Source organism: Prionailurus bengalensis, chromosome A2 (assembly GCF_016509475.1).
Source record: "Prionailurus bengalensis isolate Pbe53 chromosome A2, Fcat_Pben_1.1_paternal_pri, whole genome shotgun sequence".
Taxonomy (NCBI): Eukaryota; Metazoa; Chordata; class Mammalia; order Carnivora; family Felidae; genus Prionailurus; species Prionailurus bengalensis.
In genome coordinates this window covers 121,645,258-121,669,438 of record NC_057348.1, presented here as the reverse complement: position 1 = coordinate 121,669,438, position 24,181 = coordinate 121,645,258, and the positions used below count along the sequence as shown (strand labels likewise).

Genomic DNA, 24,181 nt, shown 5'->3' with positions numbered 1-24,181 from the left:
CAATAACTCCAATAGAGAGCTCAAAGACAGACCCACATCGAAACGGGAACTTTGTAAAGAATAAAGGTGGCTTCAGGAATCAGTGGGGTGAGGAACAGATTGTAGATGGTGCTGGAAAACTCTCTTACTCTGTGGGGAAAAATAGAAGCGGATCGTTTCATCCTACCAAACGCAACAGGCAAATGTAAATGCAACAATTATCCCAACTAAAATAAAAATTATCTGGGGCGCCTGGGTGGCGCAGTCGGTTAAGCGTCCGACTTCAGCCAGGTCACGATCTCGCGGTCCGGGAGTTCGAGCCCCGCGTCGGGCTCTGGGCTGATGGCTCGGAGCCTGGAGCCTGTTTCCGATTCTGTGTCTCCCTCTCTCTCTGCCCCTCCCCCATTCATGCTCTGTCTCTCTCTGGCCCAAAAATAAATAAACATTGAAAAAAAAAATTTTTTTTAAATAAAAATTATCTGAGAGGATTAAAAATTCCCAATATTCACTGCTGAGAAGAGATAAGCTTTAAATCTATACCGGGCCATAAAGAAATCCCAACAAATATCAAAAGACTGAACTCTTACAGAGTGTGTGTGACTGAAGTGAAAACAAGCCAGAAATCAAAAACAGAAACCAGAAAAATACCCCAGATGTTTGCTTCGGTCAATATGTGTCTAAATAACCTAGGGGTCAAAAGAAGAAATAAATCACAACGGGAATTAGAAAATATTTAAACTAAGTCATATGAATAGACAACATATGAACTCACGGAATACAACAAAGCATTGCTTAGAGGAAAATCTGTCGCCGTAAAAGGTATCACAAAAGAAGGCTGAGGGGAGCAGAGGGTGGAGGAATGGGTGAACTGGGTTTTTGTGTGGTTTGTTTTTTTTTTTTAGCTTAAATAAATTATAATCTTTTAAAAAGAGGGAAGGATCCCGGCAAACCCCATAGGGTTTTGGTCAGAACCCTTAAGTAAAAGGCTATAGAATGGATGAAAGTAAAAAGATAGAAAAAGATATTCCATCGCTATACTATAATCAAAGGAAGGCTGGGGTAGCTCTCCCTAAATAGACATTAAGGCAATAAGCATTACCAGAGATAGAGATTTCATAATGATAGAAAAGTCTATCCGACAGGAAGATACAAAACTTCTAGATGTACACGCATCGAATAACATAGCCACAAAATGTGTTAAGCAGAGTAGGCCCAGCTTACTAGGGTCATAAGGGGAGTTTATGGACTATAATCTATTTAGTTTGCCTGTACCACCAGCACCCAAGTGCCTAACTCTTCAAGAGAACAGAAAAAAGGGGCACCCCTTCAAGCATATCCTAGATAATGGAATCTCATGGTGTTGTTGCAAGGAAGGAAATTTGCTAGCCAATCTCCTTCACGAATTTATACATAAAACCCTACATACAAATATTAATAAATTTAATCAAATAATATACAAAAAGATAATACATCCAAGTAAGATTTATTCCAGGAATGTAAGGTTGGTTGACATTCAAAGATGAATCAATATAGGAATCATCAAGGTCTATTGTGAAAGAATAAAAGAAGAGTAATACAAAAAAAAAAGTTTGCCCCCAAGAGCCTTGTGGGAGCCGATACATCACCACGTCTGGGGCCTCCCACAAGAAACATCTCTTACGCCACATCAACCTGGCCATGTTGCTGCAGGTAAGTCTGGGAATCACGTGCCAAAGTCTCGAGACTATGAGAAGAAAAAAGGACCAAGGAACCCTCCCTCCTCTGAGGCTTCCCATATGTACGCACTCTGGGCTGTTCTCTCCCTCGTGGGGGGACCACACCCACTTTCTGGACTTCACAGGCTTGCTCTGAGAGCCCAAAGAGCCACGGGGGACTGGGCAGATCTCTGGGAAAGCCATCACCTCAGCACAGCCCGCTCACCTGAGGGGCAGGGGCTGGGTCCCCTGCCGTGTGAACGCTCTCTCCAGCCTCTCCTGGGTCGTCCTGGCACTCCCACCTGGCAAGGAGAACTTCGAGGGCATCCTGTTGCCCTCCGGGCCACTGTCCACAGCTGGGCTGTCCTCTGCAAGATCTCGCCACCTGCCGCTCCCCCTCTGCAGGAGCCCTTTGCTGGGCAAGTGAGGGGGGCTGCTGGGTGTGGTTTTCTGTTTTTCTGAGGTCAGCTCACTGAGTGGGCCCAGGGGACTTCTGGAAGTGGAGCCAGTGCTGGATGCCAGGCCCTCCTGGGCTGCAGGATGGGCCGGGGCACCGGCGGAGAGCTCAGGCACTTTCTGGCCCTCTTCCTCGGAGGCCTGGGGGGCGCCGCTGCTCAAGGACAGGGACCGCCTCAGGGAGCGCTTGCGAAGGGAATCCTGAAAGGGGCAAGGACAAGGGCAGTGAGGATCCCATCCCCTTCAAGGGAGGTGGGAAAACACTCCATCCCACACGACAAGCATTTGCCCATGGCGTTTCCTCCCCCTGGAACATCTTTCCCCATTCCCAACTCCTCTTAAAATCCCACCTATCCTTTGAGGAGGTACTCACAGGCTGCCACATCCGTAATGCTGTCACCGTGCTCCACGTGCATAAGCCCCAAGAGCGTGCCTCGGCTCTTCTCCCACAGTCTTACAGAGAACGGCGTCCAGGAGCAGGTGCAGCTGTAGCTCCAGGGTCGGATCTGTTTCCCAATTCCTGCATCACCACCTACCTACCAGCCATGCTCCCTGTGGCAAGTTATTAATTTCTCTGTCCCCACTGCCCTCACCTGTAATATAACCTGTCCACAACCCACAATCTGGAATTTCTCTCTTTTTCTTAATGTTTGTTTATTTTTGAGAAAGAGACAGACAAACAGAGCATGAGTGGAGGAGGGGCAGAGAGAGAGAGGAGACACATAATCCAAAACAAGCTCCAGCCTCTGAGCTATCAGCACAGAGCCTGACACGGGGCTCGAACCCACGAAGATCATGCGAGATCATGACCTGAGCCCAAGTCAGACACTTAACTGACTGAGCCAACCAGGCGCCCCTAATTTTTTTTTTTTAATGTTTATTTTGAGGGGCAGAGAGAGAAGGAGAGAGTCCCAAGCAGGCTTCAAGCTGTCAGTGCAGAGCCCGATGCAGGGTCTCGGTCCCAAGCCAAAATCAAGAGTCAGAGGCTTACCCAACTGAGCCCTCCGGGCACCCCACACTATCTGTAATTTCTAAAACCTCTCAAAACAAGTTTCTTCTGGAATCCTGTGGCAAATTCTTCTGAACTGTTACGAGGTTGTTTATAGTCTTTTTCTAGTGTGAATATTCATATCTTTAGTTGTAGAAATGTCAATATTTTTGCTTAGGGGGGTGCTACCACAAACCCTACTGCAAAGCATTAGGTGATATATGGTCTGTGCATGGTGTTTCTTTCCTGAAAATAATGAAATTCTGAATTCCAAAACACATCTGGCCCAAAGGTCAAATGAGGGATTGGGGACCTATAGCATCTATTTTCCACAAGATCATAGTATGAAGGGAGACACCCATGGAAGGCACTGGCACAGAGCCAGACCCATGAGGGCAATCAACAAACATCAACCACTGCTCTCTAGCTTTTCCCCAATCCCCAGTCACACAGGGCCTTAGCCTCTCCTGCTGATAGACCAGGAACAGCAGAGGCCAATCTTCATTCATCTCTGGTGTCCAGAGTTCCCAGCTCAGTGACCTATACCTAGTAAGCGCTCAAGGCTTGCTTAGTTTTTGAAATGAAGGAATTCGAAAGGAGTCAACAGAAATGTCCTACTTTACTGTCAATGATCAACTGATGAAATGGGAACACAATTTACCAATCTAGGATAGGGGAGCGGAGGTAGAGGGGACAAAAACAGACCTGCGAGGCTTTTCCTGGGTTTAAAATTTGGGATCTCTCAGAATTTCCAGAAATAATCCTGAACCCAGTGGTAAAGCCCGAGCTGGAATAAAAATAGCTAATTCTGTAGTATTGTTGCCTAGTGGAAATTACTAGGCACTACAACCCTCCGAAAGCCACCAGGGCATCCCTGCCACACAGTGCAGAAAATATTAGTCACCATTCCCAAGGAGACCCAAGCTCTGGCCAAAGGCAGGGAACCCAGCCTCTTACTCATCCTTCGTAAGTACAGAGCTGACCTAGTAAGTAAAAAAAAAAAAAAAAAATGATGAAATACCTAGCAAATCTTGCTCTTCTCTCTCAAGCAACCAATTAAGTATGGCCAAGGTACTCACAGGTCCACAGAACACTTTCTAGAAAGCCTGGGGAAATTCTACAACAACCTGTCCTATCTTTCAATGCCCTTCATAGGATTCAGGTACCCCAAGGGAAAAACACACCTCCCGAGGCAATCATCCCCCCTTCAGAAGTTTGGGTCAATCTCCTAGTGGTAAAGCAGATCTATGCAATCTGCCTCACATCTCAGTTGTGAAGGGGGTCTCAACTGCACGGATGTGATGGGATGTCGCGGTAGGACAGGACCCCAGCATTCATCTGGTCCACCAGTTCTCAAAGTGTGATCCGCCAGCCTTAAAGGTCCCCAAATCCTTCTAGGGAGCTCAAACCACTTTTCATAATAATATGACATGAGTTGCCTTTTTCACTGTGTTGACATTCGCCGTAATAATGCAAATGCCCTGGTGGGAAAAATTGCTGGCCAGTAGCACGAATCCAGGGGGTGGCACCGAACTTTACTAGCACTGGAGGTATTTGCCACCACTTGCAGTAACAGTACATAAGTAAAATGCTAATTTTGCTTAAGAACGTCCATGATGAGGGGCGCCAGGGTGGCTCAGTCAATGGTTAAGCATCCAACCTTGGCTCGGGTCATGATCTCACGGCTTGTGAGTTCGAGCCCCGCATCAGGCTCTGTGCTGACAGCTTGGAGCCTGGAGCCTGCTTTGGAGTCTGTGTCCCTCTCTCGCTCTGCTCCTCCCCCGCTTATGTTCTGTCTCTCTCTCTCTCAAGAATAAATATTTTTTTTAAAAAATTGGAAAAAAAGAAAAGAGAAAGAACGTCCATGCTGAAGCATAACACTTACTAACTGTATTCAATCTCAACCCTATGGTCCACATCTCTTTAATATTCCATGGGATAAAATGGGAGGTATATATACGCACTCCGCTGGGTGCAGAGGACCCGGCTGTCTCAAGGAAAAGCACTTGTGCAACCATCTGAGCTGTGAAACGAACTTGCTAATGTTTTTCGCGGAACAACTGACAGACAAACTATGGTTACTCAGACTTGGGTATCTGGCAGGCGTTTTCTTGAAAATAAACTGAGCCTGTCACTTCAAGCGAAACAACTGATGAACGGTCAGTGATAAAATACAAATTATCAGGTAAAAATGAAAATTTGGGGAAACCTGAATCAGCCACGGTGAGCTTGAGGGCTTCTCAGCACTTAAAAATTTTTTCTGATGAATTGGGTGGCAACATCAAGCAATGTGATTTTTTTGATGTGGGTTGTTGGGTTGTTTTTGTTGTTGTTTCTTTTTTTTTTTTTTTTTTAATGAAATGTGTTCACATTCAGAAGATCTCAGGAACCCAGATAACTCAGTAAGCCAATATTTTCCAAGTGAGCAAATGCATCATGTTACTAAACTAGGCAGTGGCAAAAGATTCATTCAAAGTGCAAGGCAGACCGATAGATATTGGTAAGGTACAAAAAGTTCCTGGCTATGCTTTCAGACTCCACAATAAGAAACCACAACTTGTCTAGTTTGGTGCAGCATCAAAGAATACCCCTGGTTTCTGGAAAAGACTAATAACACGTTTTTCCCTGTTCCAACTACATATCTGTGTGAGGCCATATTTTCTTCATGGACTTCAACTAAACTATCATAATGGCACAGACTGGATGGAGAAGCAAATATGAGACTTGAACTATCCTCCACTAAGCCAGACATAAAGAGATTTGCAAAAATGTGAAACAGTGCTCCTCATCTCACTATTGTTTTGGAAAATATGGGGGGGGGAGGGGGCGGGGTTTGGTTTCACAACATGTTATTTGTATTAAGTGTAATGGGTTTACTATTGTTGATGGTTTAGTAAGTAAATATTTTTTTTAATTTCTCAGTTTTAATTTCTAACGTGGCAAATGTCAACAGCTATAACCCACATAACAAAAGCTCTTCAGGTCCCTCAGTAATTTTATGAGTATGGAGAGACCCTGAGACTACAGTGGTTTGAGAACCACTGATAGGGTGTAAAACAATGTCTCCAGCAGAGAGCATCCCTGGTTTCCCCTTGACCCAACTAGTCTAGTGGCTTCCGACATGGCCTGCTCTCCTCCTGAAGCATCTCTGACTGAAGTTCCTCATACGGGCCTCCACCTGCTGGTCCCAGGTGTGCTCTCAGGAGACATCAGGCCAGGCTACACCACTCACCCCACCAAAGGGCCAGCAAGCCCACACTGTGCTCTGCACACAAGTATGGCAGAGTCCCTGCTCTCAGGAGGCCCACAGCCTAAGCTCAAGAGGCCTGAGAGGGATCATCTCCCTCGCCACTCCAGTCCACCCATTTGGAGCACCGGCCGAAGATGCCCAGGAGATTGTGACATCACATCCAGGCTTGACAGGAAAAGAACACTGAGCTCACTAGCAATGTCTGCTGCAGGCACAGCATCGGGCACTTGCAGGCATTTGCCATCCTGGGACCGGGTTACTCCTACATCCGTGTTGGAAGAAATCTCTTCTGTTCTGCCCCTCCTCCCACCTTCTGTCTTCTCTTCCCAAGACTAAACATTCCCAAATCTTGCCACTTCCGCCAAACTCTTCACCTTCCTGGCGGCTTTCCTCTAGGCATGGTCCAGTCCCTCTCCAAATACAAGACACGAGGATGGGACATGATGTGAACGTGCACTGTGAGCCACACACTGGTTCGCCTCCTTGATCTGGACACCAAGACTGTAGGACCATCTCCAGGCTGTGAAATTCCAGTGCTCAGCAGAGCCTTAGCCACCTGATCTAACAAACAAGACCACGGCCAAGAGGAATAAAGACCTTGACCAAAACCCCACAAGACGCAGGCAGAGGCAGGGAGAGGGTCGGCTTCTTTATGTCTTGATTCCAAGTGAAATGGGAGAATATCACCAGCCTCTAGAGCCACAGCCCACATCTAGCCATGCAGCACAGGACAGGACATGACCAGCCATGGGCACCGATGACCTATGTGGGTTTGCTCAGGCTCCCTCATTTGACTAATACTACACTGTGACTTGGTGTTTGGTTTTCCTTTGGTTTTCTGTTTCTTTGCTGTTTCACAAACTCCTTTTATATTCATTCTCTCATTTGGTTTAGTCCCCCCACCTAACGCGACCCTACCAGAGCCCCTCCTTAAGGAAGACTATAAAAGAATGATGTGAAATTATTAGAATTTCTTTTTAAAGCAAAGCAAATGAGACTATTAGGGTTGGGATTTCTTTTACCCTTTTAACTATGATGTCTTAAAAAAATAAAAAAGATTTTCTCTAGACTCGGATGGGTCACCCACCACTCCTGAATGGCAAAGGTAAAACTAGAAGATACATGTGTTCTCACTCAGCAAAGGAAGACAAAGCCATGGCATCCACCTCATTGACATGGTGGGTAAACTGAGGGCAGGGAAGGAAACGAGGCCTGGCCATGATCCCATAAGGATCAGACACTGTCTGGCTGACAGTCATGTACTGTCTTTTTGACAGTACAACCAGAGAAGACACAGGCAGGTGTTCCTCCCATCCCAGCTCACAGCTCCCCGCTTCTTGGACTACGTCGTGGGGAACCCTCCAATGATCCCAGGCAGCTCCTTAAGCCCTGCCTGCCTCTCACTTTCCACTCGCACACGAGCAGTGAGATCAGCAACCCTACCTGCGGGGAACTGGCGATGGGCCCGGTCATCATGCCTCGGACAATCAGGCCAGACTTTGGCCTGATCTTCTCTCCCATCCTTTTCGTGTCCAAGGAAGGTTCTGACAACTGAAGCCTGTCCATCTTCTCCCATGCAGGGGCCACGGGGGGACTTTCACCTGGGACAGCCTGCGTGGGCTTACGTTTGTGTGGGGGCCTTTTGGATGATACAAAATTACCAAGTAAATCCCCATCGAGATTGTCATGTCTGCAAAAAAAGATATATCTCCATTAAAACAGATTCCCCAAAAGGAACAGCTAACATTGATAACAAATTCCACATTCAACAGGCACACAGAGCAAGCCCATTCATAACTATGCGAGGGTTCTAACCAGCCAGGGTTCTAACCAGCCAGTGCCTATCATTAAGGTAAAGAACAGAAAATACTTTCATATCAGGGCGAATCTGACCTATAAAATAAGACCAGGAAACAGGAAACAAAATCAGAATTGATGACCCATGACAGGATTCCTCAAATATCCTTAGATATTGTGTATCCTCAAATATAAAGAGCATCCTTATTCCAGACCCAAGTTATAGAAAACCATAGCCCTTCAATACAGTCATGAGTTACATGGAACCCAGTCTTACTGCCCCTCATTGAGATTGGTGGATAGAGACCTGTGGGAAATTTTCCCACAACTATTCAGTTAATGTCCAGTTAAGTTGGGCATGCTAATGCCTTCTTTCCTGGGTTGCTCGGCATTGAAAGAGAGTAAGAAAGATAGATTGTGTGTGTGTGTGTGTGTGTGTGTGTGTGTGTGTGTGTGGTGTGTATGTGAAAGAGAGAGAGCAAGAGAACAAAAGAAGGTGAAACACAGGGAAGTAAGCAAGGAGGAATAACAAAAATGAGAAAGAACAGAGCCAGAGACCCAGATAAAGAGGATGTTCGCCTATGATCTGTGATGGATCACCCAGAGCCTTTCTGACACAGGCTGGGATGCTTTCTACCACTAGACTCTGGCCTAAAGGGGCGCTGACTGCTGCTCTGTGCCAAGCTGCTTATCACCAAGCACTGGGTCACATGTGAGAGAAGCGGTCATATGTGCCATGACTGGGGCATGTCTGGCAGAGGAAGGGCTCAGAACCAGCCTGGAGAAGCTGAGAACGACTTGCAGAGAGGACAGCACGGAGTCTGTAGGAATGAGTGGGCAGGAGAGAATCAGAGGCCCCGGGCACTAACACAGAGGCCTGTAAAAGCAGGACAGGCCCAAGTGAGCCACGCAGGCTGACCGTGGAAAGAGTTTTGCAAGTTACCCTTAGGAGTTTGGATTTTTCCTGGAAGCCATGGGAAACATCTGAAGGCCTTTCCGTGGGGAAGCCAGCAGAGCCAGACTCGTTTGTAGGAAGCTCATGCTCTCATAGGTGGAGGGTGCACTCGAGCAGATCACTAGAGGCCTAGAGACCAGGGAAGAGCCGGTGGGAGTCAGTGCAGGCAAGAGGGGAGGGTATGAACTGAAGCACTGCTGTCGGGGCAGAGAAAGTAGGAAAGAGTCTAGTGTCATTAAGGACTCATGGAGGCAAAAATGATAGACTAGGAGAAGTCAAGGATAACACCCAAATATGTAGCTTGGGCAACCGGGTGGAACTCGGGAGCCTTGACTACTTTCTTTTGCTGGTTCTTCATCGTCTCAGAAATATTTATTTTCCCAGCCAGGCGGTGAGCATCTCCGAAGAAGAACCATCTTCTTCCGCACCACCCTGATTCACTTTTACATCCGAAGCCTTGTGTTAATGTTTTTTAACGGTGCTCATCCTTTGGCAGTTCGATGCCCAGACCCTATACTTTGGCTACCCTCAGGAAAGAAAATGCTTCTCAACAAAGCCGGAAGGAAACACCCAGTCCCTGGGAGTTAGACTCACTGGTGGTGACTACAGGCGGCTATTAAGTTTGCAATGTAACATAACTGCTTTCCAAATAATGGAGGTTCAATCCAGAATCCCAATTCATTTTCTCCCTAAGAGGTCCAAAAGGCCTTATTTTTCAGATGTGTCTAATTCTACAATGTTAACTTGCTTTGGGAATTCTGTACCTGTTTTGTTTCGTTTTTAAGAAAATGCAAATGAAGCAAGCCCCTGAACCTGACAAATGTTAAACATCTGAACCATGAGCATCCCCCTCGCATCCTCCTCTACTCCCAAGGCCTTCAGAGAAAGGTAACAGTGCCCCACAACAGGGAATTGGAAAGCACACAATGTGTAAGCTGAATAATGGCCCCCCAAAGATGCCCTGACCCCAGAACCCATGAATGCTATCTTACGTGGAAAAGGGACTTTGCACATGTGTTAAAGTTTGAGATTATCCTCTCTTATCTGGGAGGGCCCACTGGAGTCACAAGGGCCCTTGCTAGACGGAGGCAGGAGGTCAGTGTCTGGAGTAGGATACAATGACAGAAGCAGAGGCTGGAGTGATGTGCTCTCAAGACAGAAGGAGCAGCCACAAGCCAGGGAATGCAGGCAGCCTCTAGAAGCCAAAAAAGGAAAGGAAACAGATTTGCCCCCAAAAACTCCCAGAAGGAACAAGCCCTACTGACACCTTGTCATTAACCCAGACCAGTTTTGAACTTCTGACCTCAGGATTGTAAGATAATATATTTGTGTTGCTTTAAGACATGGTGATGGTTAAATTTCATGTCAGCTTTGCTAGGCCATGTTGCCTAGTTGTTTGGACAAATACTAGCCTTGATGCTTCCATGAAGGTGTTTTTAAGATAGGACTAACATCTACAATTAGTTGACTTTAAGTAAAGAAGATTACCCTAGATAATATGGGTGGGCCTCATTCAATCAGTTGAAGGCCTTAAGAGCAAAACTTGAGGTTTCCCAGAGAATTCTGCCTCAGGATTATAACACAGAATACTGCCTAAGTTTCTAGTGTGCCAGTCTGCCCTACAGATATCAGACTTGCCAGCTCCCACAATCATGTGAGCCAACTCCTTAAAATAGTATATATATGTATATATAATACGTATACACATATATATGTGCATATATATTTGCATGTATGTACACACACACGTACACACACACACACACACACACACACACACACACACACATCCTGTTGGTTCCTATTGGTTCTGTTTTTCTGGAAAACCCTGACTGTTACAGCCACGGCATTTATAGCCATTTGTTAGAGCAGTGATAGGAAACTAACTCACAGTGTAAATAAGAAGAGATACCTGGCTTTGCTTGTTTCTGACAACGATGTTCTCCATCCTGCATCTTCCTCTGCAAGGTCATATATATTCACCAGCGTGGTCTCTGAGCATCTCGGTGGTGATTTGATATTTTTCTTTGGAATTGAGAGTGCAGGAATTGGTGTTTCTTGAGTGACATTGTTAGCAGTATTCCCAAAGTGATCCAGAAAGTATCTGGTAATGAGTTCGAGGTTTGTTTTTAGAGGATTTTCCTTTGCCTGTCATCGGAAGAAAAAGTATCATTGACCACAGGTACAACTTCAGGGGAAAAAGGTGGAAAAGATGACTAGTCCAGTTCTTTGACATAGTTTATCAGCTTCTTACTCATTCATACACTCTTTCTTTCAGCAAGTATTCAGTGACTGCCTACCATGTGTGAGGTGCCATGGTATAACAGAGATGAAGACAAAAATGTCTATCCTAAAAGAACTATCATCCGACGCATGGGTCAGGCGATCCGATGAACAACTGTAATAAAATATGATATGAATAGAAGAATACCCAAGAAAATTTCCTCTTGGTTTTTCTCCTAGGAGTAATTTTAGAAAATAGATATCTTTTCATTTAAAAAAAAACTAAACCTTTTTTCGGGATCATTAACTCTACAAGTTTATAAATGTGCTCTAAGGTTGTGTGCTCTGCATTTAACACTGGACACTGGGGACCACAGGGACTCTTCTGCAGCAGTCTATTGCAAAAAACATGAGAGGCCATCAGGATTGACTCAATCTACACCAGAATCTTGAAAGAAAGAAAGAAAGAAAGAAAGAAAGAAAGAAAGAAAGAAAGAAAGAAAGAAAGAAAGAAAGAAAGAAAGAAAACTCTTTAGTGAGTGTCAGTTTTAGAAAGAAATGATATCAGTATTTCCCAATCCTGACAATACCAAATATCATCTTTGGAGGTTTTAAAAATACATATTCCCAGGTCCTGCTATGTCTTACTAAGCCAGAATTGCAAAGATTGGAGTCCTGACTTGTCTTAAAATTCCCCTAAGTAAGATGGACACAGTTATCCAAGCAGCAATCCACAGGCTGACCTCGGGCCATGGAACTGTGTCAGTCCCCACCCCACTTGCCCAGGAACACCAAGCTGTTGGGAAGTGTGGTCAGACATGGGACATTTGGTGAGTCTGCAATCGGAGCAATATAGCCCCTGACAAAGAACCTGGCACAGAGAGGACCCTCAGGCACATCCAGTCCTTCCCTCTTCCTATTCCCCCGCTCTGCACAGCAAAATCCTGGGACCCACACCCACAGCCAAATGGGTTATGACCAACAGCAACAGATTTATCAGGCAGTCAAAATAAGGGGACAGCTTTATTTTTTTAGAATGGGGCCCAAAAGAACTATTTTGTCTAAGTCTAAATGAAACTCACAAGGAAGAGAGTCAGGGGAAAGGCATTGCATAATTAATTTAGACCGTCCTATTTTTCTTTCAATACGAGAGATTTATAGCCCTGCGTTACATGAATTATACTTTGTGGCTCTTCACAGCCTTTATATGAATCTAGACACCATTTTTCAAAAACTTAATTTTACATTGGCATTTTTATATATTGTACCTTTAATAGGGAAAAACAAGTTCCTGGAACTAACATTAAATTGCAGGGCTTTCCTAGAAGCAGGCTAGCTTTGTGCAAATGTCAAAATCATTATGCAATAGATAGGTTAATAAATATGTCTTTCTGTAAAATATAAGCTCATTTCATTGTATAATAACTACTGTAAAAATCAAATAATCAGGGCACTTACCAAGATCTAATGAAAATATCTTAAGTATCTTCAGATAATTATTACCTTAGGGAGACTATATTATAGTGCAGAAATAAAAATAACTTGAATGGCAAAGATGATTCCAGGAAATTAAGTAAAGTTGCATTTACATAAAAAATCCCAGTGCATCAGCAGGGTTATTTGATTTTCTGGTTACCCGTCTTACTTTCTATGGAAAAGCCTTTCTAAAATATACAGTCTACTCTGCTGCCTTGAAATGCAGCCAATGGAGATCTGCTGAGTGTCTGGTGCTGGGGTCTACAGGACCCCAGCTGACCACACAGAAGCAGTGGAGGGGCAGCGGTATCACACCGGGACCAAGGATGAAGGGCATCGATCTGATGTCTTTACTGAACCTATGCCAGGACTTCACCTGGCTGCCACTGCCCTTTTCTCATCAAAGTCAGGCACAGGAACTTGTGGCAACCTAAGTGTTCCTGTAGGTTGATACCATTGTTCGTTTGAGGGAAACTTGGCCTGGGTTCCTCCCTGGGCTATGTGACACGTGCGAGGGCAGGTTTTGAGCTGCTCTGAGGTTTTTGCAGATGTCTCAGAAATAGCCTTGGAGGGCTGGCGGGGGCGGGGGTTGTCCCACTCCCATTCTAACCTCATCTGCTAAGATATCGTTTGAGTACAGGGTTACAATTACAGGAAGCTTGACTGCCATTACACTAGTAGGACTGAGAATCAGATCTGGTTCTAGCTTCACCCCTACCCCGTAAGTCACTGTGAGATCTTGACAAGCCACTTTTCTCTGGCTCACAGCTCCTCCAGATGGGTCTCCCATTCTATCAGTAATTTCAAAGCTTTGGGGCACATGGGTGACTCAGTTCAGCATCTAACTCTTGATTTCCGTTCAGTTCAAGGTCTCATGAGTTTGAGCCCTGCATTGGGCTCTGCGCTGACAGCGTGGAACCTGCTTCAGATTCTCTCCCTCTCTCTCATCCCCTCCTCCACTCACACACTCTCTCTCTTTCTCTCAAAATAAATAAACTTAAAAAATAAAATAAAAAATAGAAGCTGCTTAGTCCAGCCCTGAGGGGCTGCCCTAAAAGGCCAAGAAGGCAAGTCCTCTTTATCCCCAATCTAACTAGGGGGTTTCCCTTCTTTGTTTTGCATATTTGGACTTCTGCAGGAAATATCATTTTATTGCCTTTTCAACAAGTATGATAAATGCTTAACTGCATGATCATTAGATTCTTTCCAACTCTGACACTATTCCCTACCACAAGGCAATACCTACTGGAGAGCCCATTCTTCAAGCAAATTAGAAGATACCGTGTTCAGGGCGCCTGGGTGGCTCAGTCGATTAAGCGTCCAACTTCAGCTCAAGTCATGATCTCGTAGTCTGTGAGTTCGAGCCCTGCGTGGGGCTCTGTGCTGACAGCTCAGAGCCTGGAGCCTGCTTCAGATTCTGTGTCTCCCTTTCTCTCTGACCCTCCCCCATTCATGCTCTGTCTCTCTCTGTCCCAAAAATAAATAAACATTAAAAAAAGAAGAAGAAGATACCGTGTTCACGGCAGAAAAAGCAATTAAGCCAGAATGGTAGCTTCATTCACTCAGTCAGTCATAGAATCCACAAATACACTTGGACCATTTGCCGTGGCCTCAGGCAACATGTTAAGTAGGGGATACAATAGTGAACAACAGAGATGCCCTCTCTGGCCTCCTGCCGCATCCAAGGTGGTCGGGAAGCAGATACTAATTAAACTACCACACAAACAGTCTATTATAAGTGTGCTGAGCACAACAAAGGAAAAAGTACACGGCGCCGTGCTGTGGAAGCTTGTAACAGCCGGTAGGGGGAGGGAGGGACAAGGCCGAGGGGTCAGGGGAGCCCCCCAGCCCCCCAACCAAAGAAGTGCTGTTCCATTTGCTACCTCAACTCCGGTGCACCAGGGTTAGCTGAGCCCAAGCCCCAGGTCTGCCTAATTAAATGCCACAGTGGACTCAAAAATAAGCTATTACTCAGAACTGAAGAAGGAAAATCTTACACAGGCAGGGAACGGAAAATTTTAGTATAACCCAACACTATATTCTTTAGTCTGACTAAACACAGCCTCATGAGGGAGGAGGGAGCACAGGGAATAACTGTCATAGGCCCAGGTTCAAAGTGAGCTTCATAGCCACACATGCGCAATAAGCCCACAGGGGCGGCCCGGGGCCTCCCTGAGGCTGGAAGCCCAACTCACACTTGGGATTTGTCGGCACTTGGCTGGGTCTGTTTCTCCCTGGCCACAGGCACGGCAAGCCTCCCACCACCCATCTCCGACAGCTTGGCCGGGCCCACGAGTGCTCTGACATTGCCAATCTCAGTTCCAGAACATTACACCACACCTTAAAAGCGTGTACCTTGTTCTCCTTGTAGAGAAATTCAAGATGCAAAACCTTGCGGAGATCGTTTCTGCTGTTTATGCTGAGGTCGGAGCGTGGGCGTTCCTGGTCCATGGTCACACATGTCTTCTTTAAGCCCTGTGGGAAGAAATCTGAATCATTCTTTTCATTTTAAACCAAAACCTTTCATTCCCTGATGCAGGTTATAAACAAAAGACTGTTGATGTTCATTATGATCATTCCTGTCCTGCCTTCCTTGCAAGGATACTGCAAGCACCAGAAGCTGACTTGAGAATTTATTTTATATAACCTTTACACTCGACATCTTCATAATTATTATTCTGAATCTTACAGTGACCCCATGGGCTGAGCTAAGGTTGAACTTGTTGGCCCATTTTAAAGAAAAGGGAAATGGGGCGCCTGGGTGGCGCAGTCGGTTAAGTGTCCGACTTCAGCCAGGTCACGATCTTGCGGTCCGTGAGTTCGAGCCCCGCGTCAGGCTCTGGGCTGATGGCTCAGAGCCTGGAACCTGTTTCCGATTCTGTGTCTCCCTCTCTCTCTGCCCCTCCCCCGTTCATGCTCTGTCTCTCTCTGTCCCAAAAATAAATAAACGTTGAAAAAAAAAAATTTTTTTAAAAAAAAAAAAGAAAGAAAAGGGAAGTGAGATTCAGGTTACTGACTCGCGCAAGGCTGGCTCAGGAGCTCTGGGTTTGAAGATTTGGAGCCACAGAATATGAAGCTTTAAAAATAAACAAAAGGAGGAGCGCCTGGGTGGCTCAGTCGGTAGAGCGTCCAACTTCGGCTCTGGTCATGACCTCATGGTTCACGAGTTGGAGCCCCACATCGGGCTCGATGCTGTCAGTGTGGAGCCTGCTTCAGATCCTCTGTTGCCCTCTCTCTCTGCCCCTCCCCTGCTCGTGCTCACTTGCTCTCTCTCTCAAAAATAAACATTAAAAGAAAAGATTCTCTCTCTCTAAAGTATAAATAAGTAAATAGATAGATAGATAGATAAATAAATAAATAAATAAATAACAAATAAAAATAAGCAAAAGGAAAAAAGAAATAAGCAAAAGGCCAATAATGATTCCTTTCTCAGGTGGGAGCAAGGGTTGATTTGCCCGGGTAACACAGTAGGATCACATGACACGGGGTTCCGCCATCCCAGCCTGTGAGTCAGCAAGGTCAGGCCTGGGGCCCGCTGGAAGCACATGGTAAACGTTTGCTGAGTTCCCAGGAAAGCCACTTGCCATCATCCAGCCCTGACCTCCCAGAAGGCCCAGCTAAAACATAGTCTGGCAATGACAGGCGCTATGCTTCCCAGGAACCTGGCTTCTTCATTTGGAAAAGAACCGACTACCTGCCCACCTCCCCAGGCTCCGGTGATCACAGAGCAGTAGAGAAGGAAGAGATGCCTCACCAACAGTTCAGCCTGGCACCAAGGGGCCCCTCTGCTCTTCACGATCCAGACCCTAGTGCTAGCCAGGCCTCAATTTCTCTCCCAGCCTCTGTGTTCAGAATCTCACAGAGGCTCCCGCTGATGGGAAAACAAGACAAGACCTATTGCCTGTCATGAAACGAGGGAAGAAAAATTTGTGAAAACAAAAAGAGGTACCAACACAACCTTGAACCACAGAGAATAAAAAGGAAGTTGAGGAGGGAGAACAGAAAGAAATGGGTGTACATGTTGGGGAAAAGGTAGGGGCATGTGTGGGCACTCCAGGGAGAGGGATCTAGAAGGAGAGGTGGGGCTCACAGCAAGCACCTTCCCCACGGCTTTCCTTCCAGTCGGAGTGAGGCAGAAACCATAACGAGAGTCCCTCTCTGCTAGATAACTCTTCACGTTTGTCAACGGCTCAGATCGGCAAGTCTTGGCACACTTAACAAACTCGCTGGGACCGTGGTACACACTGACGTCTGAAAACCGCCAGGGCAGTGGGCAAGGTTGCCCTCGGGAATCAGCCAGTCCTTGGTCTCATTGGTTCGTTTAATCGTCATGACTCAACAAACATTTCCCATGCACCTACTAGGTGGCGGGCTCTTCGAGATGCAGGAGATACATAAGGAATAAGACAAACCCCACCCCTTCACGGGGTGCAGAAATTCTGCTGGCGAAGTGGAACACAAAGGGGTACATGTACAGTGCAGCAGCTGCTGACGTGCACTACTATGCACAGATAAAACGGGGAGAGCAGAGACACAGAAGAGGGACACTGTTTTCCATAGTCAGCTACTTATGCTCACTCCTATCTTCCGGTTTTCCCATCTGTGAAATGAAGGGAACGAATCACTGGTCCACTAGTTCGGCTGCTGGAGGCAGAGGAGGAAACAGATCAAAGTCCTAGCCCTCATGGAGCTTATATTCGGTGGGGAAAAGGGAACAAACATAATACGCTGGGGGGGGGGGGGGGAGAAAGTTTAGCAGAGCAAGAGACAGAAAGGACCAGGAGGGGGTGAAGGAAAGGTGTGATACTTTAATAAAAGGGTAGTCAGGAAAGGTTTCATGATTAAGTGCCATTAGAACAGAGACTTGAAGGAAGTAAGGGAGCAGGCCATGCAGACACTTAGGAGAAGTGTGTTCTCGGCAAGGAACAGCATGTGCAAAGGCCCTGTGGCAGTCACAGGAGGCCAGTACAGCTAGAGTCGCATGACCAGGGGAAAGTCGCAGGAAATGAGGTCAGAGAGGCTGCCCAGAGCCTGATAAGGAAAGGCCTTGTTGACTTTTGTGAAATGGTGTGGTGGGGGTGGGTGAAAAGAACAGCATGGACTGATTGTATTTTTTTTTAATTTTTTCTAATGTTTATATTTATTTTTGAGACAGAGAAAGACAGAGCATGAGAGGGGGAGGAGCAGAGAGAGGGAGACACAGAATCCGAAGCAGGCTCCAGGCTCTGAGCTGTTAGCACAGAGCCCGACGCGGTGCTCAAACTTTGTCACCAGCAAGATCATGACCTGAGCCGAAGTCAGACGCTCAACGAACTGAGCCACTCAGATGCCCCTGACTTGTATTTTTAAAGGATCTCTGGCTGCTAGGTTGAGAACAGATTTTTTGGAGACAAGGTATTAAGCAGAAACTAGTTAGGATGCTATCTAGGTGGCTTGGACCAGGGTGGTTGCAAGAGAAGTGGAAAGAAGTGGCTATGCGCTCTATGTGCTCTGATGCTAAAGCCAACAGATGGGCTGATGGACTGGATGTGGGGTATACGAAAGGGAAAAAAGCCAGGAATGATTGCAAAGGTTTGGGCCCAAGCAACCAGAAAGACAGCGACACTGCCTACTGAAATGGGGAAAATTGCAAGACACAGAGGGAATCAGAAACTAGGTTTGGGATGTGCTGAGATATTTATTGCATATCCACGTGGAAATATAAAATCGGCAGTGGGAAAGGATGTAAGAGTTCTGAGAGAGACCTTGGGCAGAGACAGGCATTTGGGAATGATCAGCATATTGACAGCACTGGGATCCAGTAGACTGGCAGAGGCAACTGGAAAATGAGAGAAGCCGAGAAGATTGAGTCTTTGAGTCCCCAGCACATACAGCTCCAGAAAACAAGAAGGACCAGCAAAGAATCATAGCAGAGGCCAGGAAGTGGGAGAAGGTGGTCTCCAGAAACCAAGCAGAATGAGCTTCCAGGAGGGAGCCTGCTTCGGATTCTGTGTCTCCCTCTCTCTGCCCCTCTCCCTCTCATGTTCTGTCTCTCTCTGTCTCAAAAATAAACATTAGAGGGGCGCCTGGGTGGCGCAGTCGGTTAAGCGTCCGACTTCAGCCAGGTCACGATCTTGCGGTCCGTGAGTTCGAGCCCCGCGTCGGGCTCTGGGCTGATGGCTCAGAGCCTGGAGCCTGTTTCTGATTCTGTGTCTCCCTCTCTCTCTGCCCCTCCCCTGTTCATGCTCTGTCTCTCTCTATCCCAAAAATAAACGTTGAAAAAAAAATTTTTTTTAATAAAAAAATAAAAAAATAAAAAATAAACATTAGAAAAAATTTTTAAAAAAATACAATCAGTCCATGCTGTTCTTTTCACCCGCCCCCACCGCACCATTTCACAAAAGTCAACAATCAACTGTCCAAGCACAATGTTAGATCAAGAAGTGTGAGGACTGAAAATTAAAGATCATTGGCAAATTTGACAAGAGTTGTTTCCAAGGATTGGTGGGGACAGAAGCCGGATTAGAGTGGGTTAGAGCAAGCCCGAAGCAGGATTAGAATCGGAGCACACACAGCTCTTCCATGGGGTTTGGTTATAGAAGAGAGAAGAAAAATGGGCCAATAGCTGGAAGGACTTGAGGGTCAGGATGGGATTCTGTAGGAGCGACAGTAGAAAAGGCAAAATATATATGCAATAAAGAGGTGACGACAGCAGTGTTCTTGAGCAGGCTAGCAGGGACAGGCATGCGGGGAGAGGGTGGCCTTCCCCAGGGGTATGGAGAATTCCCTTGTAGGCGCCGGACAGAGGCTGGAGTGATGGCTCAGGCCCAGGAAGGCTAGCAACTGTGGTGGTACAGGCTGCTGGGAGTTTTCTCAAGACCGCTTCTGCTTCCCCGGTGACCTGAGAATGGGGAAGAAGCTTTGGGATTGGAGGAGAGAGAAGGTGGGTCATCCAAGAGTGAAGAGAGGGAACGGGCTGGAGAGGGCTAACCAGGTACGCAGGCATGCCTGGGGCAGGGGGATGGTGAAGGGCCGTGAAAACGTGGACACAGTGCTGTGTTTTCCTCCAGCCCCGCTCAGCTTGCAGGGCAGGCATGGGGGAGGCCCGGCTGAATTTGAAAACTTGGGGCAGGGTGGGGGTGGGGGGCTATGATGCAAGAAGAGGAGGGCAAAGGAGGTGAGCACGTTGTTGAGGGTGTGACTATAATGAAGGGTGGGTAAGAAGTGGGGAGAGGTCACGACAGGGCTGGGGGGCAGGGGGTCGGGCCGGGGAAAGCTGGCAGGAACTGTGGAATGCAGACGTGAGTGAGACTGAAGAACAGTTTATGCCGGGCTGTTGAGGGAGGTGAGCCGCAAGTGAGGAATGACAGAATGCCCAGACAGATGACAGAAAGGGTGCCCTGCTGGGAACAACAGGCCTAGGACATGACCACTTGGAAAAGGGTGGCGGAGGTGGGATGGGGACAAGTCACCGCAGGCGAGGGAGGCTGGGGCACCAGAAGAGTCATCTTGGAAGGCCCTGACATTGCAGGAGACTCTCATGGCTCTCCCTGAGGGCCGGCCATGCTTGGAGGGGCCAGTGTAGCTGGACTCGATGTAGGGTAGGGGGCACATGAGGCAGCAGTGGAAGGTGAGGTCGGAGGCACGGCCTGCAGCAGGGTCGTAGAGAGTCTTGCAGGCCCTGGTGAGGCTTTCCCTCGGATTTTCTTCTGCTTGAAGTAAGAAGCCCGTGGAGGGTGTTTTGAGTAGAGGAACGTGACGAGATCTAACTTGTGCACCAGGGGCACGTTTCCTCACGATCGTCTTGACGTGAAAGGGAACAGGTATTCCTGTCTTCCAGGACGGTTATGAGGATCTGAGAAAACGAACAGACGACTAGAAGGTACCTCACACCACGATGGGACCTCTCTAGGTTCTACCTGCCTGGGGCCAAGCCCGGAGGGGAGTACATGGTCTCTGCTCTGGAGCAGAAGGTGAGGAGGAAAGCAGTCGCTCTGGACTGCAATCCCAGCTCTACGCAACCTTATCTTTTTTTAAAGTTTATTTATTAATTTTGAGACAGAGAGAAAGCACGAGTGGGGCAGGGGCAGAGAGAGAGGACAGAGCGAGAATCCCAAGCAGGCCCCACACTGCCAGCGCAGAGCCTGATGTGGGGCTCGAACTCAGGAGCCGTGAGATCACGACCTGAGCTGAAATCAGACACTTAACTGACTGAGCCACCCAGGCGTCCCCACAACTTTCTGAGTGACTGTGAGCAACTCCTTTCTCATGTCAGAGCTTTAGTGTGCCCAGATTAAAAAAAAAAAAAAAAAAAAAAAAAAAAGAGTGAGTGAGAGAGAGAGAGAGAGAGAAAGGAGCACCTGGGGGGCTCAGTTGCTTAAGCATCCAACTCTTGGCTCTCAGCTCAGTTCTTGATATCAGGATCGTGAGTTCAGGCCCCATGCTGCACTCCAAGCTGTGTGTGAAGCCTACTTAAAAAAAAAAAAAAATGGCAGGGAGAGGAGGCCCAGCGAACCAGACGACTGCCAAGTTTCAACCCAGATCAGGTGTCAGTTCTGTGGACTGGTCTAGTGGGTGAGATGTAGAAACAGATGTATAAACCACAGATGTATAAACTATAACGTGACTGCCAATGAGCAAGCCACAGACAAGGTTAAGTCAGTTATTCCAATGGGACTTATCCAAGAAGACCTCCTGCAGGAAACAGACTTGGGGGGGCCACAAGTGGAACAGGGGAAAGCAAGTGGGAGAGGATGGAACCAACGCTGGGGTGCTCAGCTGGGGTCAGACTACAGGGGAGAGCCTCAGGTATCCACGGAGGACTTTAGATTTCATTTGTACTCAAGAAAGGAAAGCCAGAAGGAAAACTCTCTGAGAGTTTTGCTTGGTGGCCCAGACTTAAAAGAAACGATGGGGGGCGCCTGTGTGGCTCAGCCAGTTATGCATCCGACTCTAGGCTTGGGCTCAGGTCATGATCTCGTGATTTGGTTTGTGAGATCGAGCCCCGCATCAGGCTCTGCGCTGGTAGCCTGCTTGGGATGCTCTCTCTCTGTCTCTCTCTGCCCCTCTCCCTGGCTGGTGCTCTCTCTCTCTCAAAATAAATAAAACTTTTTTTTAAAAATTAAAAAAGAAGTGATGATGGTGGGCAGCCTCACAAGGCTGTGTCACTGATATCCAATGTGCGCCCAGGACTTGGTGACGGAAGGTCAAGTAACTATAAAAACAGAGCAAATACAATGAAGACACACTGCATTTTTTTAAAAATTTTAATTTTTTTGATTAAAAAAAATTTTTTTTAAAGCAAAGAAAGATACTTTCAAAACAGATGCATAAAAGAGATAGGGGTGTAGACACTGCTGAACACAGGTACCTACTATGTACCAGATGCAATGCCTGGGGACTGCCCATATATTATTTATTTTTTTAATGTCTTTATTTAGAGAGAGAGAGGGGCAGAATGCAAGTGGGGGAGGAGCAGAGAGAGAAGGAGACACAGAATCTAAAGCAGGCTCCAGGCTCTGAGCTGTCAGCACACAGCCCAATAGGGGGCTCGAACTCACAGACTGCAAGACCATGACCTGAGCCAAACTGGGTAGCTTAACCAACCAAGTCACCTAGGCACCCGCCCATACGTTATTATTAGTCCTCATCATAAATCTGCAGAGTGAGTCTTATTAGGCCTGTTTTACAGATAAGGAAATTGAGGCAGTGAGTAACGTACCCAAGCTCACACTGCTAACCAGTTGCTATTTTTGAACCCTCCACCTGATTCCAAAGCCCTTCCCCTTTGCCATTCAAAAAATTATTTTGTTGGGGCACCTGGTTGGCTCAGTTGGGAGAAGCATGTGACTCTTGGTCTACAGCTTGTGAGTTCCGGCCCCATTTTGTGTGTAGAGATTACTTAAAAACTAAAATAAAATCTCTAAAAAAAAAAAATGATTTTGTTTCTATGTATGTTTAATCCAAACAACTGCCCACGGCCCCTGCTCCACAGGACACCGTGAGTGACAAGCCGTGAGTCACTCTGTATAGTTATAATGAGGAATACGGGCTGTTCCTACACTGGCATCCGCAGTAACCTCTTTCCCACGGTGTCCCCACCTGCATTGCAGATGACTGCTACGGACCTCCCCAACTTTTGAGTACTCCGGAAAGTCTTCCGGTGCAACATAATGGAAGTTCAAAACAACTAGGCTGCAACCTCGGAGCGTGACTGAAGGGTTCACCCATCGGGAACGCTTTTCAGCCCCTTGGGTTCCCCCGGCGGGGGGGCGTTCTTTCCCGGTGCGATGGAAGTGCCGGGACGGGCCACGGGGCCCCGACCAGGCGGCTGTGCTTTAGCAGGCCGCCGCCCACCGGCCCCGTCCCCGGGGTCCCGCGCCACGTCCCCCGCCGGAGGGGCGAGATGCCTGCGCAGGGCGGAGGCCGCGGGCCGGCGTGGCGGGCGGGCACTGCGCGGGGCCAGATGGCTCCTGGGAAATGTAGTCTCGGCAGGCCGGGAAAGCGGCGCTCCCGTCGGGCATCCCCGGGGCAGGCGGCGGCAGGGGCGGCTCTCCCTCCGCGAAGTGCGGGGCTTGCAGAGCACCCCCAGACTGCGCCCCAACCCTGGAGCGGCGGCCCCGAGCGGCGGAGGAGGCGCGACCCACCTTTCTGCTGAGGAACTCCCGCACCAGGGAGGCGGCCACCTCCTCCACGAAGAGGCTGTCCATGCCGCCGGCTCTGCCCACGAGGCCGCGGCCGCCGCAGCCCAGAACCCCCGGTCCGTTGGGGCCAGTATGGCCGCGTTGCCGTGGCGACGGTGTCACAGGAGCCGGGAGAGCTCCTCCCCTTTCCCGGAGCACGCGGGCTGGGAGGGCGGGAGGAAGGGGAGGAGCGTCTTCGTTCTGGCTTCTGGAAGCGGGAGAGGGGCGAGCTTCCCGGTTTGGGCTCCGGGCTCAGGTCCTGGCTCTGGCCTGCCCATCTCGGGGGCCTAAAACAGGCCACTGCTCCACGCTGAGTCTGTATTGCCCAAGATGGGAAATGGGGAGAATGCCTGCCTCCTTGTTCCTGGAGGAGTAAACCCACAGTGAGGCGGCCCAGAGAGGGCCACCCACAGCACCACAGCTGGCTCCTGGGCTCACCGAGGCCAAAGACCTCGGCTGGCCTGGACTGCGTGGGGCAAGGAGGCCCAGGACTCTGCGTACTCGGTGCTGAAATCAAAGGACAAGTCCCTCCCTCACCCGCTTAGTGCCTTCTTCCCTTTAATGAGGCTGCCAGTAATTGAGCACCAAGCATTTTAACACAGCTGTCATCAAAATAAGGACTCGATCTTTACAAATATCTATAACCATTTACAAATAAAAATATGCTTTTCCAAGTTCATAAAACGGAGCCGTTAAGTACAC

The 24,181-nt window shown here is 47.8% G+C and overlaps 1 protein-coding gene across 1 annotated transcript in view; it reads right to left on the bottom strand.

Annotated features, from left to right (window-relative positions):
- Positions 1-23,610, bottom strand: part of MINDY4 (MINDY lysine 48 deubiquitinase 4) — a 111,073-nt gene extending 87,463 nt beyond the window's left edge. The window contains exons 1-5 of the mRNA XM_043589195.1: positions 23,444-23,610; positions 15,174-15,293; positions 11,032-11,267; positions 7,811-8,057; positions 1,900-2,330 (exon numbers count right to left, since the gene is read on the bottom strand). Of these exons, the coding sequence (XP_043445130.1) occupies positions 1,900-2,330; positions 7,811-8,057; positions 11,032-11,267; positions 15,174-15,293; positions 23,444-23,506 (1,097 nt within the window). The 5' untranslated portion in view covers positions 23,507-23,610. The remainder of the gene's footprint in view (positions 1-1,899; positions 2,331-7,810; positions 8,058-11,031; positions 11,268-15,173; positions 15,294-23,443) is intronic.
- Between the last annotated feature and the right edge of the window lie 571 nt (positions 23,611-24,181).